General features: G+C 44.8%; 1 protein-coding gene across 2 annotated transcripts; it reads right to left on the reverse strand.

Moving 5' to 3' along the window:
* Positions 1–1,820: 1,820 nt before the first annotated feature.
* Positions 1,821–13,068, reverse strand: sema4ab (sema domain, immunoglobulin domain (Ig), transmembrane domain (TM) and short cytoplasmic domain, (semaphorin) 4Ab). 2 transcript variants are annotated; one of them, XM_008281015.1, is made up of 14 exons: positions 12,972–13,068; positions 12,273–12,433; positions 11,414–11,473; positions 11,131–11,229; positions 10,100–10,193; positions 9,237–9,359; positions 8,959–9,086; positions 7,979–8,160; positions 7,161–7,305; positions 6,563–6,752; positions 5,904–6,019; positions 5,028–5,191; positions 4,438–4,532; positions 1,821–3,670 (listed from the first exon to the last, which is right to left on the reverse strand). In XM_008281015.1, exons 1-14 carry the CDS (start codon positions 13,066–13,068, stop codon positions 2,823–2,825), a joined length of 2,502 nt encoding a protein of 833 aa, XP_008279237.1. In that variant the 3' UTR covers positions 1,821–2,822. The 2 variants fall into 2 exon arrangements, with proteins under 2 accessions (XP_008279237.1, XP_008279248.1); XM_008281026.1 differs by lacking the exon at positions 12,972–13,068 and having other exon boundaries at positions 1,821–3,655; positions 12,273–12,353.
* Positions 13,069–13,496: the final 428 nt, after the last annotated feature.

The raw sequence follows: 13,496 nt of genomic DNA on the forward strand, positions 1-13,496 counted from the left end.
CCACCTTTTTAAAAGCTCAAAGAGTGCTGCCAGCCGAGGACACTGGACAAACAAGTGAACCAGGGTCTCAAGCTGAGAACAGAAAGTGTACCCCTCCCTCAGCTCCGGATCAAGGTGCCCCCTGTATCTGTTTGTAGCGATTACCCCACGTACGACCCTCCACTGGAGGTCTGCTGTCCGCTTTTCAACAGGCAGCTTGTACAGGGACCATCTGGACCAAAAAACTCGGTCCACCTCGACTCCTTCATCCCAGCCAAAGATTGCAGGTTCAAAACCTTAACGCAGGTCTGGTAGACTGCTTCTTTCCCTGTGGCCTGAAGCTTGTCCAGATGGAGGGCTGTGAAGGACAGCAGCTGACCTCCTCCTTCCTGCCACTCCCCCACAGCTGGGGTGACGGACACAGAAGGGACGCTGTATTCTCTTCACTCCACTGGTCACACAGAGTCCGGTTTCCTGCAAATGCTGCCTTGGGTTGTGGGAGGGCAGCACAGACTTCCTCCACCACCCTGTTCATCGGCCTGATGCAGGTGATGCTGCTCCTCTTCGTCAGGACGTCCAAAGATGTTGTCATCATCTTCATCAGATGGCCTAGTTTGGTGCAGCCAGCCTCTCTGAGACTGGCTCACAGGCTGGCAGGAGGAGAGGGGAGGGGAGGAGAGGAGAGGAGAGGAGAGGAGAGGAGAGGAGAGGAGAGGAGAGGAGAGGAGAAGAGAGGAGCTGCTGCAGGATGCTGAGCATCGTTACGTAACATGGTCCCTTCATACATAGTGTAACAGCTAACCCTGCATTATGCATTAACTGTGCCGTAGTTAAAAATAAAAGTCTTAGATATTCTATCCTATGGTCTTAATGAATCAGATCTAACAAAATGTTGGTGTGTCTTGTGTAATATTTTCTCTATGGTGCCTTAAATGGTGACGTTAATTACGCTGTTCTTTTAAATAAATTTAATAAAATTAAAACGAGACCCTCACATTTGTAATCTAACCTCTTCGAGGTCCATCGACGTGACAACATGCCTAAAATGTTTTTCCATCTGAAATCATCAAGGACCTTCTCCTCTTCCATCTCTATTTTGCTTGAAAGTTTAATTAAACGCACACAATTACCATTTTCCACTTTCCAAAGTTTCTGCTTAGCCAATCAGAGAGGGCACTATCAGCAACTCCTGAATGTTCTGTTAACTCTTCAGACATGGTTTTAAGACCCGAAAGAGCTCGAGTTCAGGAGCCGTGTTGTTTGGGATGAACACACAGCAACCTTAGGAAAACATAGCTATATATTCTTATGATGTATACTTGTATATAGCTTCTCTTTAACTGCTGCTCTTACTTTTATTTTTGATAGGGGTCCATTTAACCCGTCTTAACTGTCTAGTGGGCGGCCCAGTGCCTCTGTCAGAGTCAGTGGTAGAGCTGTTTCTAAGTCATCACATGCATGTGTTAAGGTGACACACATTAACAACTAACATGACTTCAGCCAGAGTCCTCTTGGTGAGCTCCTGAGCGAGCCACAATTCCTTCGTCTTGTTATGACAGCTGGGACTGGGGCCATGCTGTGGAACTAGGAGGCATTTTTTAAGGAGGCTGCAGCTGCTGACAGTCTGTCCATGTCATCACATTCCAATGAGGACTTACAGCCAACATCAGATCAACTGTGGTATTCTTGATTTGAACCTTAAAGACATTTCTGACATGATATCTTGTGTAATTAATTCATTCATATCCTCATTCATTCATCTCTGTGGGGATGTTTCTGTGTGAAACTTCACATGAGCATCACCTCCTCCAAGCTACTAAATAAAATGATAGACACATGGGTGCACACGCTTAACATTTATGCTTTCTCTTCTACAATAAGACATATAAATACAGCAATATCTAATGAAATTACTCCCATATAAAAACATGTAGAACAACTTAGCATCTGATCTTAAATCAGTTTTGGGCCCTCCCTGCCCATCTTTAACGACGGCAGACCAACTTATTCAAAGAGTGAGGAGACATTAAGGCAGACAAGAAGCAGCCCAGTTTTCTTGTTTATACAACGTTTAGTGAATCACTCGACATCAGAACCCCGTCCTGTTTACTGAAGTGCATCTGAACCTATCAAAAGACAGCCCTGTGCCATCACTACAGTGGTGGGTTCATGTTTATTGAGGTGTTCAAATGGTCAAAGGTGCACAACGCAAAGGAAACCAGTGAGTTGATCAACAGCTCCATCAGAACATCATCTAAAATGCTGCCAAGGCACATTCACTGTTTGTGTGTTACATCACGTCACAAACAAAAGAAAAGAGTCGAACCACCTACTGATGGCTTCTTTGTGTTAAAACGACACCGTACCTACTGGACAGGGAGAACTGTGCCACTGAATATAATCTCAATTACGGTTCTTCGAAATTGTGTTGTGCGAGGAAATAAGAAGAATATAAGCACTGGAGATACATACATAGATCTGATTCTGCATAAACAATCAACACAGACTCTGGTGTAAATTTTAAAATATCTAATTTTTTCATTGGTGTTTCATTAGACTAGTCTATAAAAAAACATTCAAAGAAATTACCGTACCGATACCCTGATCCTTTGACCATCTTACCCTAATGAGTTAAAAGACCACAGGAAAACCAATGTGTCTTGGACCTTGAACAGTTTTGTGTTTTCATTTCAGTACCTCCAGGAGATTGTCTTTCATCATGTCACATGTGAGGATAACAGTCCACAGTGTCTGTACCTTCTTATTGGCTGTACCTCCCACTGGGTAGTCTTCGCCATGCTAACTCCCCTCACTGCTAGTTTCATCTAAAACAATTTAAATGCCTAGGACTGTTCAGATGGGGTGTTGGGCAAATGTCCGTTAGGGCCTGTGAGCGCCCCGTTACAAAATAGCCCACTGACCCGTTCACCATGTCGCGCTTGTCCGTTGTGTTTGTTCAAGAGTTCGTTTCCATTTAATGCCTCCTGCTCCACAGGGGTCCTTCTGTCAGAATCTCTAGTTGCAGGTCCTGCCTGGGGGGCTGTTCTGCTGCGGCATCGCTGTCGGAGCCCATACAGAACCATCGTGATCAGTAGACTGAGGCAGAGCACCAGAAGAACCGACACAACCACCAGTTCCTTCAGGTAGCATGGGCGTTGGGCTGCCAGCAAGGGCTCTCCACCGTGAAGGTCAGTCTCTTTCTGTCCAGATGTCTCTGTCCACAGGACGAGGTTTCTGCCCAGCTGTCTCGTGGTGACTTGAGTGTTTCTGATGGACAGTGTTGGCCTCGTCTCTTCTTGTCTTGATTCTGTTCTTTTAGGCCAGGTCCCCACAGAGGTGTGCAGTCCAGGTCCATGCCGGGTCACAGCTTGTGTGGTGGGTATGGGGTGTGTCTGAGGGCCGGGGAACCTGGTTGGGCTTTGAGTCATGGGGCTGCTCTTCTGTTTGACATGATAGATGGCCATAGTCTGTTGGTAGCCATTCTCAATGGACAGGCAAAGGTAGTGGCCCAGTGTGGCAGGGGTGGCCACGAAGCTCAGACTCCCATCCTCCAGGAAAAGGTACAGGTCTGAGGACAGCCTGCTGTTGGGACGCTCCCACACCTGCTGGGACAGCTGCGACGCCGCAGGACACTGTATGTGGACCACCTCGTTCAGAGACACCGACACCAGCTCACCTGCAGGACACGAGGCTGATATACAGATTACAGCTCGCCACGTTCTCCAACAAAACACACCTGTCCACAACCTTGTAAACAGTGTCATGGGTTATCACATTAAGAGGCAACAGCAACCTAAATCATTAATTCATTCAGTATCATTTAGACTATCAGCTACAGGCTGGGAACTAAAGACGACTCTGCCTTTCCACTGGCAGCCCCTACACTTTGGACCTTTCTCCTTTTGGGCTTAAGTCCTGATGGCACAGCAGATACCTTTAAAAACAACTTCTCTGGTGTCCTCAGCTTCACTGTGGACACCTATATTCCAGCAGCTTGTAATTAATTGTAGACCTGCTTTTTGGTGGTTCTTGGTGGACTCTTGACCGCCCTTACCAACTGTCTCTGAGCAGCAGATGATAGCATTTTCTTCCTGATCATGACATAACGGTGCCATACAGTGTTTCAGAAATGGCTCTAAGTGACTTTCCTGACGGTGTTCAGTCAGTGATTTGCTTCTTCTTTCTTCTTCTTCTTCTGTACGCAGCTCCGTAGACTTTCCCATCGTAGTGAGTCTACTGAGTGTCTATTTAAATTGGCTCAGAGAGGTCGAGCCACTAAGAACATGTCACACAACTTTCTGGATCATTCAAACTGCTGTATTTATAGTTTTGACCCAGCACATTCTGCCAGGTCTTTTACAACTGTATGCAAACTTTTGTTCATTCTCAGAGCTTCTATATTTCATTTCCAAGGATACTAACCTATATGGGACCTTTTAGGAAAGAAATGACACTTACCTGCAGGCAGCTTGCTTGGACCAAATCTGGTTTTACGTGTTAAAGAAACGCTGTTGCACGCCTCCTCAACGTTGCCCCCATCTATGTCCTGGCCTCTGTAAGGTAAGACTCCAGTCAGCGGTGAATGTAGACACAACTTTTCCTCCTAAATCCTCCTAAACGTTGACTAGAAACGCTCTCTCATCTCTTTGTTTTCTTTTCTTAGCTACAACCTGTAGGTAGGGACAGCACCGAGGAAGTCTGTTCTACCTCAGTGCAGCTCTACAGGCAAAAATGGTTCACACAACCCACAACCATTTTTCATTTTGTTTTTTCACCATCTCTTCCATTTCAATTTAAAGTTTGAAGTCATATCTCGTTAAGATAAAAGTCTACCTGTCGATTATACGAAGGGTACATAATATTTTCCTCTTTAGCATTTTATAAAAGTTTTTAACATGTAATTCATTTTCATCAGTTTGAAGTTTCTCTATCAGACTACAAAAGATCTCAGAGCATTTTTATCGGTCTATTGGTATGATTAGTTAGATGTTCTCCAGATTGTACTGTACACTTTCAACAAACTAATGACAAAGTGTTGTCGTACTCACAGAGGGGTGTGGGTTTTCGAGACCACCACACAGGCCCTGCTGACAGGGTCCCAATGACAGAAGGGGTCCCGGGCCAGAACACACTGAGCACAGGTCCAGTAGAAAGAGCAGTTGGCCGTTGGAACCTTCACCACACCCTCTGATGTGCCAACATATATCACACCCTGCAGGGAAACACAATCAGAACAGTTTAAGCAATGATCACCGTTAGAGTATTTGAGATGACCAAGACAACAACGTCATCACTGAGGATTCAAATCCCAGTCAGGGCACAGGTGTCCTTAATGCTGCCCCACCTGCCTAGCTCCATATGAGGGAATCTGAGAGTCACACCGGCTTGGACATCACCTGGTTAACAAGGTGCCGTATCAGGCGCGAAGGAACCAGGGTGCCCTGATGGTGAATAAAACAAGGAGCAAGGCATAGATGGACTAGAGACGGGAACCTGGAGCTGATGAGACGTTACCAGTGACGTAACCCAAGCGAGAAGGGTTACAGAAGAATGTTGTGGGACAACTGGATGTTTCAAAACTCGACTTTGAGATTAACCATGAAACAGCTACTAGCCTAGTATTCCAACAAAGTGTTCCTCAAACGGCAACTGCTCTCACAACTAGAGATCAGCGAGGTACAACAACGATGCTATCGCCATAGGGAATAACGTATACATAGTCCAGCACCCTGAGGTTGTACACGAAGTGGACAGAGGCCGGTCGAGAACTGGTGAGTGTCTGACTGTTATAAATATCTTGAATCAAAACTCTTACAAATAACAATGTAATGTTACATATAGATACAAAATAAACATGAAAGGTATCTAGTCTAAAGCTCGTACTTGAACTAAATAACAAAACAAATGTCAGTCACAGTGTGCACCTTGGGAATGGAGAGCTTCAAGCTCTTGATGGGCTGAGGTTGCTCAAAAACCTGAACTTCCTCAATGATGTGGGCCCCACTCTGTAGCAGCACTGCTTTGTGTAAGCAACCAGACTCTGAAAAACAGAAAGAGAAGACAGTTAATGTCGACACAGTGGACAGACGTAATGGAGCAAAACTGACAGACAGAAAATCAGTGTTTTGATGGTAACGTGTCGCCTGTGTTCTCATTAAACCACTAACAGGGAAGCGTTAGAGCTGGTTTGATAACACAAGAGGTATCTTCACCCTATTTAATGTTGATGTTATTGTCAAAGTAAACACCCAGGTATTGTACCGCTCTACTATCGCCACCTCTATTCCCAGGATGTGTCCAACTTAGAAGTATCGCATAATACAGTTAAGGTGGTACATTTTTGAATAATTCACAATCAAATTGCAAAGGGGTGAACTCACTTCTGCTGTACACTGTAGACACTCACCCACTTACCTTCATGAGCTAAACACATCTTTGTTTACGTAGATGTCCTGAGAGGCATCTCATTAAAGAAGCACTAAACCTTGTACCGTCATTTGATGACCAGGTAATGAGTTGTGAAAAATTTGTGTTTGTTTAAAATAATACAAGTTGCATCCTGCTGCTCTGATTCAGGGCTTACCGGTGAGCAAGAACAGGACAGTGTAGTGTCTGCTGTTGGCCGCCTGGACTCTCTGGACAGTCAGGTGGGTGTAGTTGTGCTCAGCAGACACAAGGGTCAGGCTTCTTCCAACCGGTCGCACGCTTTCATCCGCCAGGAAGTTCTCTTTGACAAAGCGCAGGGCGTTGTCGGAGGCATTGTGGAGGCCACACTGTCACACACAAATACACAATGTCAGTTTTAAACTTTCACAGTTTTATTGTATTAAAATATTAATCTCACTTTGATTAAGTATTTGTAGCCATAATCACCATCACATCACCATCATCACCGTCACCACCACCACCACCATCATCATCATCATCATCATCATCATCATCACTATCATCATCATCATCATCATCATCATCATCATCACTATCATCAACACCTGGTAAACAAACTAAGGCTTTCTCAGACAGGTTGGAATGTGAGTTTATAAAAATAAATAGATATTGTCTATCTGCAAGCAGTTCTTGCTGGTTTATAGTCTTAACTGAAAATTTTTCCACTTTCAAGGACCCAATAAGTCATTCTGCCCCAGTTCCTTTACATCAATACATCAGAAGTGAGCATTTACCTCTCCTGGATTTGCAACCTTTTCTTGAACCCATGCCCTCCACTGCAACGTGTCCCTGTTCAGGACTTTGTAGTTACCAGCAAACACTGATTTGATGTCGGTCAGGCGGAATGAACACACTGCTGACCGTCCAGAGTTGACAGACCTAGGTGCAAACATGAAAGACATTATGCATTAATGACTGAATCCACAGAACGCTACAGAACACAACAAGTTGTGTTTCAGATATATGAGCACGTGACAGCAGTGGGTCAGAGCAGTGACGCCTCCAGCTGCTCCAGCTGTCCTCCAAAGAATGTTGTTTCAGATCAGAGTTTAACGGTCATTCAATATGTTCACGACTAGTCTGCTTTAGTTTGACTGCTAAACTATAAATAGGTTCTTCATTGAATAGCTCTTTTTTTTTTAAGGTTTTTTGGATTTATTGCTGATACGCTGAAGACAGGAGCAGTAGAGGAGAAGAGAGGGTGAAGTCTGTCTGGATACATGGCCGCTGTATCGGCGGCATTCAGCCCCTATTCATGGGTCGTCTGCTCAACCAGCTGAGCTACTGGGGCTCAACCTCTTGTTTTTAAATGTTCCTTAGACTTGAAATATTTCCAGGTTTACCACAAAATACAACAGATTCTGAATGTGATTTTTGCAGATTATAAAATAAGAAAGAATGTGCTAATTTAGGGCTTCTGACTACATAAGTTTGACATTGTTTTTTCCAAATGTCCTTTTAGTCTGCATATTTTTTTGGTCAAACTTCAGGTGAGTTTCCTCAGAGTCAGTGCTAGTGCTTCCCAGACTACATTCTGTGTGCCATTACTAACCACTGGGAGGTGAAGATGCCATAAAAGAGCGTGTCGTCCTCAGGAGCGCCATCTGCTGGAGGGAGGGTGTCTATGTCCTGGATCACATTGTACGGCAGCTCGTTGTCGGCCTGGCACAACAGCTGAGCTTTGGCGAACGTGGTCCAGCGTCGCTGCAGGGTCCGCTGACCTCCAACATCACTCTGATGCATGAAAGCAAAACACAGCACATCAGCCTTCAAACAGGAAGACACTGGGCAAAGACGGCATCAGTGGGAGAGCTGCAGGGTGCAGACCACTCCTGAGCAACAAGAACATAAAGGTTTGTCTGGCACTGGCAAAAAAAAAAAACAATATCTAGATGAGCCCCGAGACTTCTGGGATAACATCCTGTGGACTGATGAGTCAAAGGACCTGGACCACTTGTCATAACTGATGGAGCCATGAATTCTTCTCTCGCCTGGAGAACATCCACCCATCAGTTCATGACCAAAAGCTCAAATGGGCTCTGCAGCATGACAACGACCCAAAACACATGAACAGGTCAACCTCTGAATGGTTCAAAAAGAACAAAATGAAGGTTCTGGAGTGGCCGAGTCAAAATCTGGACTTGGATCCAACTCAGATGTTGTGGTGAGACATTAAAAGGGCAGTTCATGCTCAAAACTATTCTGCAGAGAAGATGGGGGTCAAAATCCCTCCATGGCGATGTAAAACACTGATCACAAGCTACTACAGATGTTTACCTGCCGGTGTTGCTGCCCAGGGTTTCACAGGGGTGTCAGCAGTTTTCGATAAATCTTCCATAAATCATTATCTAAAAACTGCATTTTGGTTTTGTGGGTTAATTCTGTCTGATATTACATCTGTCCGGACGATGTATTCATATCGTTAAAGTTAAAACTGATTTTCATATCGGTGACTCTTTACACCCCTATCATTCATCTCATTCATGTGCAGGTGTTTCATTGTTTCTATGAGGTTCATTGTGCTGAACTTACCATGCAGATCTGAGAAATGCGTGAGACGATAAATTTGTCTATGAAGTTGTACTCTCTGCCCACTTCGCTAAAGAAGAAGTAGATCTTCCCCTCATCCGGAATGAAGGTAGAGCTGATGAAGGTTGGATCTATGGCAAACAAAATATGTTGAAGGTTTAAGATTCTGGAAGAATGTAGGAAGGATTCTGATCTACTAATACAACATAACTGAAGACATTTTTAACACTGAAGTAAGAAAAGCATAATGCCATGTTAGTGTCTGTGGAACACACACTCACCCTCCAGCCATCCTAGTGTGTCGTCTAACTTCAAGTCAACACGCCTGCCCTCGCTGAGGTACCGGGAGATGACCGGCCGGTTCCCTCTGTAGTCTGCCACAGTTCCTGTATAAAGCTCTCCATCTGGGAAGCAGAAAAACACCTGGCAATATTCATACTGGGCCAGAGATTCACCTTCCAATAGAACAATAAGCCCAACAGAGCTAGAGTGGCTTCAACACCGTCTGTAAGTGGTCAAGCCTGACATGAGTCCAATCCAACATTTCTGTCAAGGCTGTGCACTAACTGTACCCAGAACACTAACCTTCAATGCTTCATACTTAATACTGAGTAGTGGGTCTGAGTGTTAACGGCCTGGTGATACTTGAGGTTTTCTCTGTCATGAAGGAATACTGAGTGCAGATTTATCCATCCATCCATCCATCTATCCATCCATCCATCCATCCATCCATCCATCCATCCATCCATCCATCCATCCATCCATCCCTACACCTTAATCCTCACCAGGGTCACTAGGGAGCGGAGTCTATCCCAGCTGACTCAGGGTGAATGTAGGTTCACCTGAACAGGTAACCAGTCTGTCACAGGGCTACACTTAGAGACAGACAACCAAGCACACTCACATTCACACCTACGGACAATTTAGAATCACCAATTAACCTCAGCATGTTTGTGAACTGTGGGAGGAAGCCGGAGAACCCGAACGTGGTCAGTTTTTGATCACATAAGACTTTTGTGCTCTGTAACAACCACTACTGAGTCTCATACAGATTTTTCCACATACACTAAGCAGTAACCAGATTGTTGTTTAAACCTGCGTCAGCCATCATTTTATAGAAGCAGCTGCAGCATCACCGACTTACCCACGACGATGGCAGTGTTGCGCTGGTAGGGGTCATAGGGACAGCGACCTCTTCCTTCATCAGGCCTGAGGCTCATCGTTAATGTTTCTGAGTTCTGGACGGAAAAGAGGAAAAAAAGTCCAGCTGCTATTGAACTAAAATATGAACGGAAAACTGAGACAACATCAAATGCAACCTAAACGGAGTCTGGCTGTCTCCTTTAAACTGTTAAAAATCCCTCATTAGTAAATGTAAATAGAATTCTTTTCTGACTTAAAAATCTTATTTTTCCTCCTCAGGTTAGAAAATGGGTCAATTTAGTCAATTTTGCCCAAAACATTTCTGAGCTGTTTATTTGGGCCACAGAGTTAATCCAGACCCTACTCAGGTGTTGGACTGCTTGATCAGTACACAGACACTTAGTCAACCAGTCATTTTATAATGCTGCCCTAAAATGCAGCTTTATTCAAATGACACGATGCCAGCGATGCAGAGAAAGATGAGGATGTGTTGTTAGGGCCACAGCCGGGCACTTGAACGTTCACAAGTCCACCTCTTGTCATTGGACCAGCTCCAGTGAGCAGCCGCTCATGTTTCTTGGACACCAGCAGGATGGGAAAAGTCCTTTTTGCTGATTGAGTTCTTTCAGCAATCTCTATGCTTGACACTGTTGAGATGAAACGCTCATCCTCCACTCGTGGTTATCCTTCACCTCCATCAGTTCAACAAGACACACCTCCACATGGCTCCAGACTATAAACCGCTCGTTTGAAACTGTGCCATGTTTGCATGTCCTCTGGACATCCTGAATGCATCCAACAGCACGACCCTTTCCCCAAAATGTCGGCCAACTTCCTCAAGCCCTTCACAAAACTATTCCAAAAGCAGCACAGACAAACCTATTGACTGTATGTGGCACTGTGTAAACTATGGACACACTCATTACTGACTTACCTATGAGCCCACTTCTCCTTCTGCTCCAATATAGTCTATCTTGACTGTTTTATGATGTCCATACACTGTATAAATGAATCCCAATGAACACAACTTACGATGTAGACACAGCGTGGACTGAAAGCGAATGTTCCACATGCATAGAGGTGCGTAGAGTTCAAGAACTGCAGCACTCGGATGAAGTTGGGACAGTCGGCCTGGAACAACCACACAGAAGACAGAAAGTTAGACGTGTTAATAAAACCAAAACATACAGCTGCTGATTGGTGATTAATGCTGGACCTGTTCATTCAGTGCTGACAGTGTAAATGGGAGCTATATGTTACTGTTTGGTTGCTATCCAATAGGTTCACAGTATGTGTATACAAATCAGCGACTTGCCATTTTCTTGCCCTTCATGGAACATTGTTCAAGGTCTTTGTCTGAAGGGCTCCAGTCCATCTGAAAGAAGATCAGAGAACAAAATCCATCAGAGCGGTTCAGTCCATCTGAAACCACGAGCTCCTCACGGTGATTAAATACAAATCCTTTCAGATAGAAAAGACACAAACTCCAATAAACTGACAGTAGACCTCACAGGACCAGGGAGCTGTTATAGTTCTTTAACTTTATAATTCAGTGGACTGCAAACATGAGAGAATGAAAGCCTAAAATCATGCTTTTCCATTGATTGAGTTGTGGAGTCACACGGCCCAGCATCAAACTAGTTAAACTGTTTAAACGGTTCAGAGTTTTAGCTGAGTGACTGTTACAACCACAGAACTGACAGCAAGGAAAGGAAGAAGTCATTTCACTGTATCGGTGAATGACACACCTCCACAGGTAGATAAATAATGACAAACATCAGCTTCAAAACCCGGTCAAGGAATGGAACTCAGTAGTGCAAGGGGTCACAGTTAGCTCGACGACAACAGAGAAGTGTTTACACAGAATGGTTCAACTCCTATTGTCCTCCTGGTTCAAAATCTTCTAGGTCAGCAATAGCCATACAGTATGTCTAATATTTGGTTAAATGTCTGTTGACCATTTTCACCTAATTCAGGTCCTTTTTCGTAGCCATCGCCAAGCTCCAGATTATGGTCGTACTGTTGACCACTCGTCTTTACAAAGCTGGTGCATGACATACGTGGTCTATACAAGGAAACTTTTGATCGCAGCTGTAAATGTATTTTTGAAAGTTAGACAGCGTGCAGCACTCTCTGTGAAGGACTAGTGTTTAGCTGCTGATGATCAGTACTACCTTGCTCTTCAGTATGATGTCGTTGTCGTGGCTAACGTCCAGAGCTAACACAGAATCCCTGGCTCCTACATACAGCACGTCTCCATCATCACTCAGCAGCAGCGTGGTGGTGTTTCTGACATCGTGGCTGCTGAAGCGGGTGAGACTTCTTCCAGGACTACCTGTTGTTCAGCAGAACTGGTATCAGGCATTTTCATTCAGGAACCACTGACAGTTAAAAGCATCCAGGCTGCCCAGAGCATCCACTGCTCAAAGAGCCTTAAACGTCTCTGGTAATTCACCACCAAAGAGTTTGTAAGCAAAATATTTTTAAGGTTTGTGAGCATCACTGCTGATACCAGGTACAGCACTGTGTATTATGTTCTTTATGTGTTAAGAGATGAAAACTGATTATTATGAACCTATTTTCAGAGTTGTTGGATCTTTTCTTTATGGGCGTAGAAGCTGCCATCTTGTTGGCCACACCAACATGGGCCTTTTTAAAGAACAGAGGTGCAGTTGGTCTTAAAATTATGTGGCAACAGGCTGTGTGCCTTCCAGTGTCAAACATGAAGCTGCTCAACCACAGCTGATGCTGAACCAGTATAATGTGAGAAAAGCATGATGCTGTCTGTGGCTGTATGAGAACAGCATGGCAGTGACATCACCAACAGGTAGCATGAAGAAAGGATGCTGTTGAACTGTGTTGACTTCACTCACCGATAGGAAACGAGACTCTGGGGGGCAGTCTGGTCAGACACGGGTTCAGAAGACCCAGCAGGGTCACCGTGAAGGACAGGAGGCTGCGTTTCTCCATCTCAGCAGAAACAAGGAGGTCCGGCTTCAGTCACATTTAAGGTCAGAGCGAGGTCTGATGTCCACCTGGAGTCTCACAGACGGGTTGGTGGGGGTAGATCTTCAGATACCTGGAGCCTCATCCTCTGCATCCTACAGCAGACCATCACTGGATCTGGACACACACACACACACACACACACACCTATTCAGTACTCAGTTCACATGCAGTTCCATCCATATATGTTCAGGTGTGCTCTTCACATCAAACACACCAAGCTGCTCCTCATAATCAGGACTGTGTGCATGTGAGTGTGTTTTGTTCTCCTTGTTCAGATCTACAGCCCAGACACTGCCAGGTAGACCACAGAGTGTGACCTTAAACTGCCACAGTTCCGGTTTTAGTGTCTAAAACAGAGGATCCAGACCTGATCAGACACGTGGGACCTG

Source organism: Stegastes partitus, unplaced genomic scaffold (assembly GCF_000690725.1).
Source record: "Stegastes partitus isolate 25-593 unplaced genomic scaffold, Stegastes_partitus-1.0.2 Scaffold6, whole genome shotgun sequence".
NCBI classification, from domain to species: domain Eukaryota; kingdom Metazoa; phylum Chordata; class Actinopteri; family Pomacentridae; genus Stegastes; species Stegastes partitus.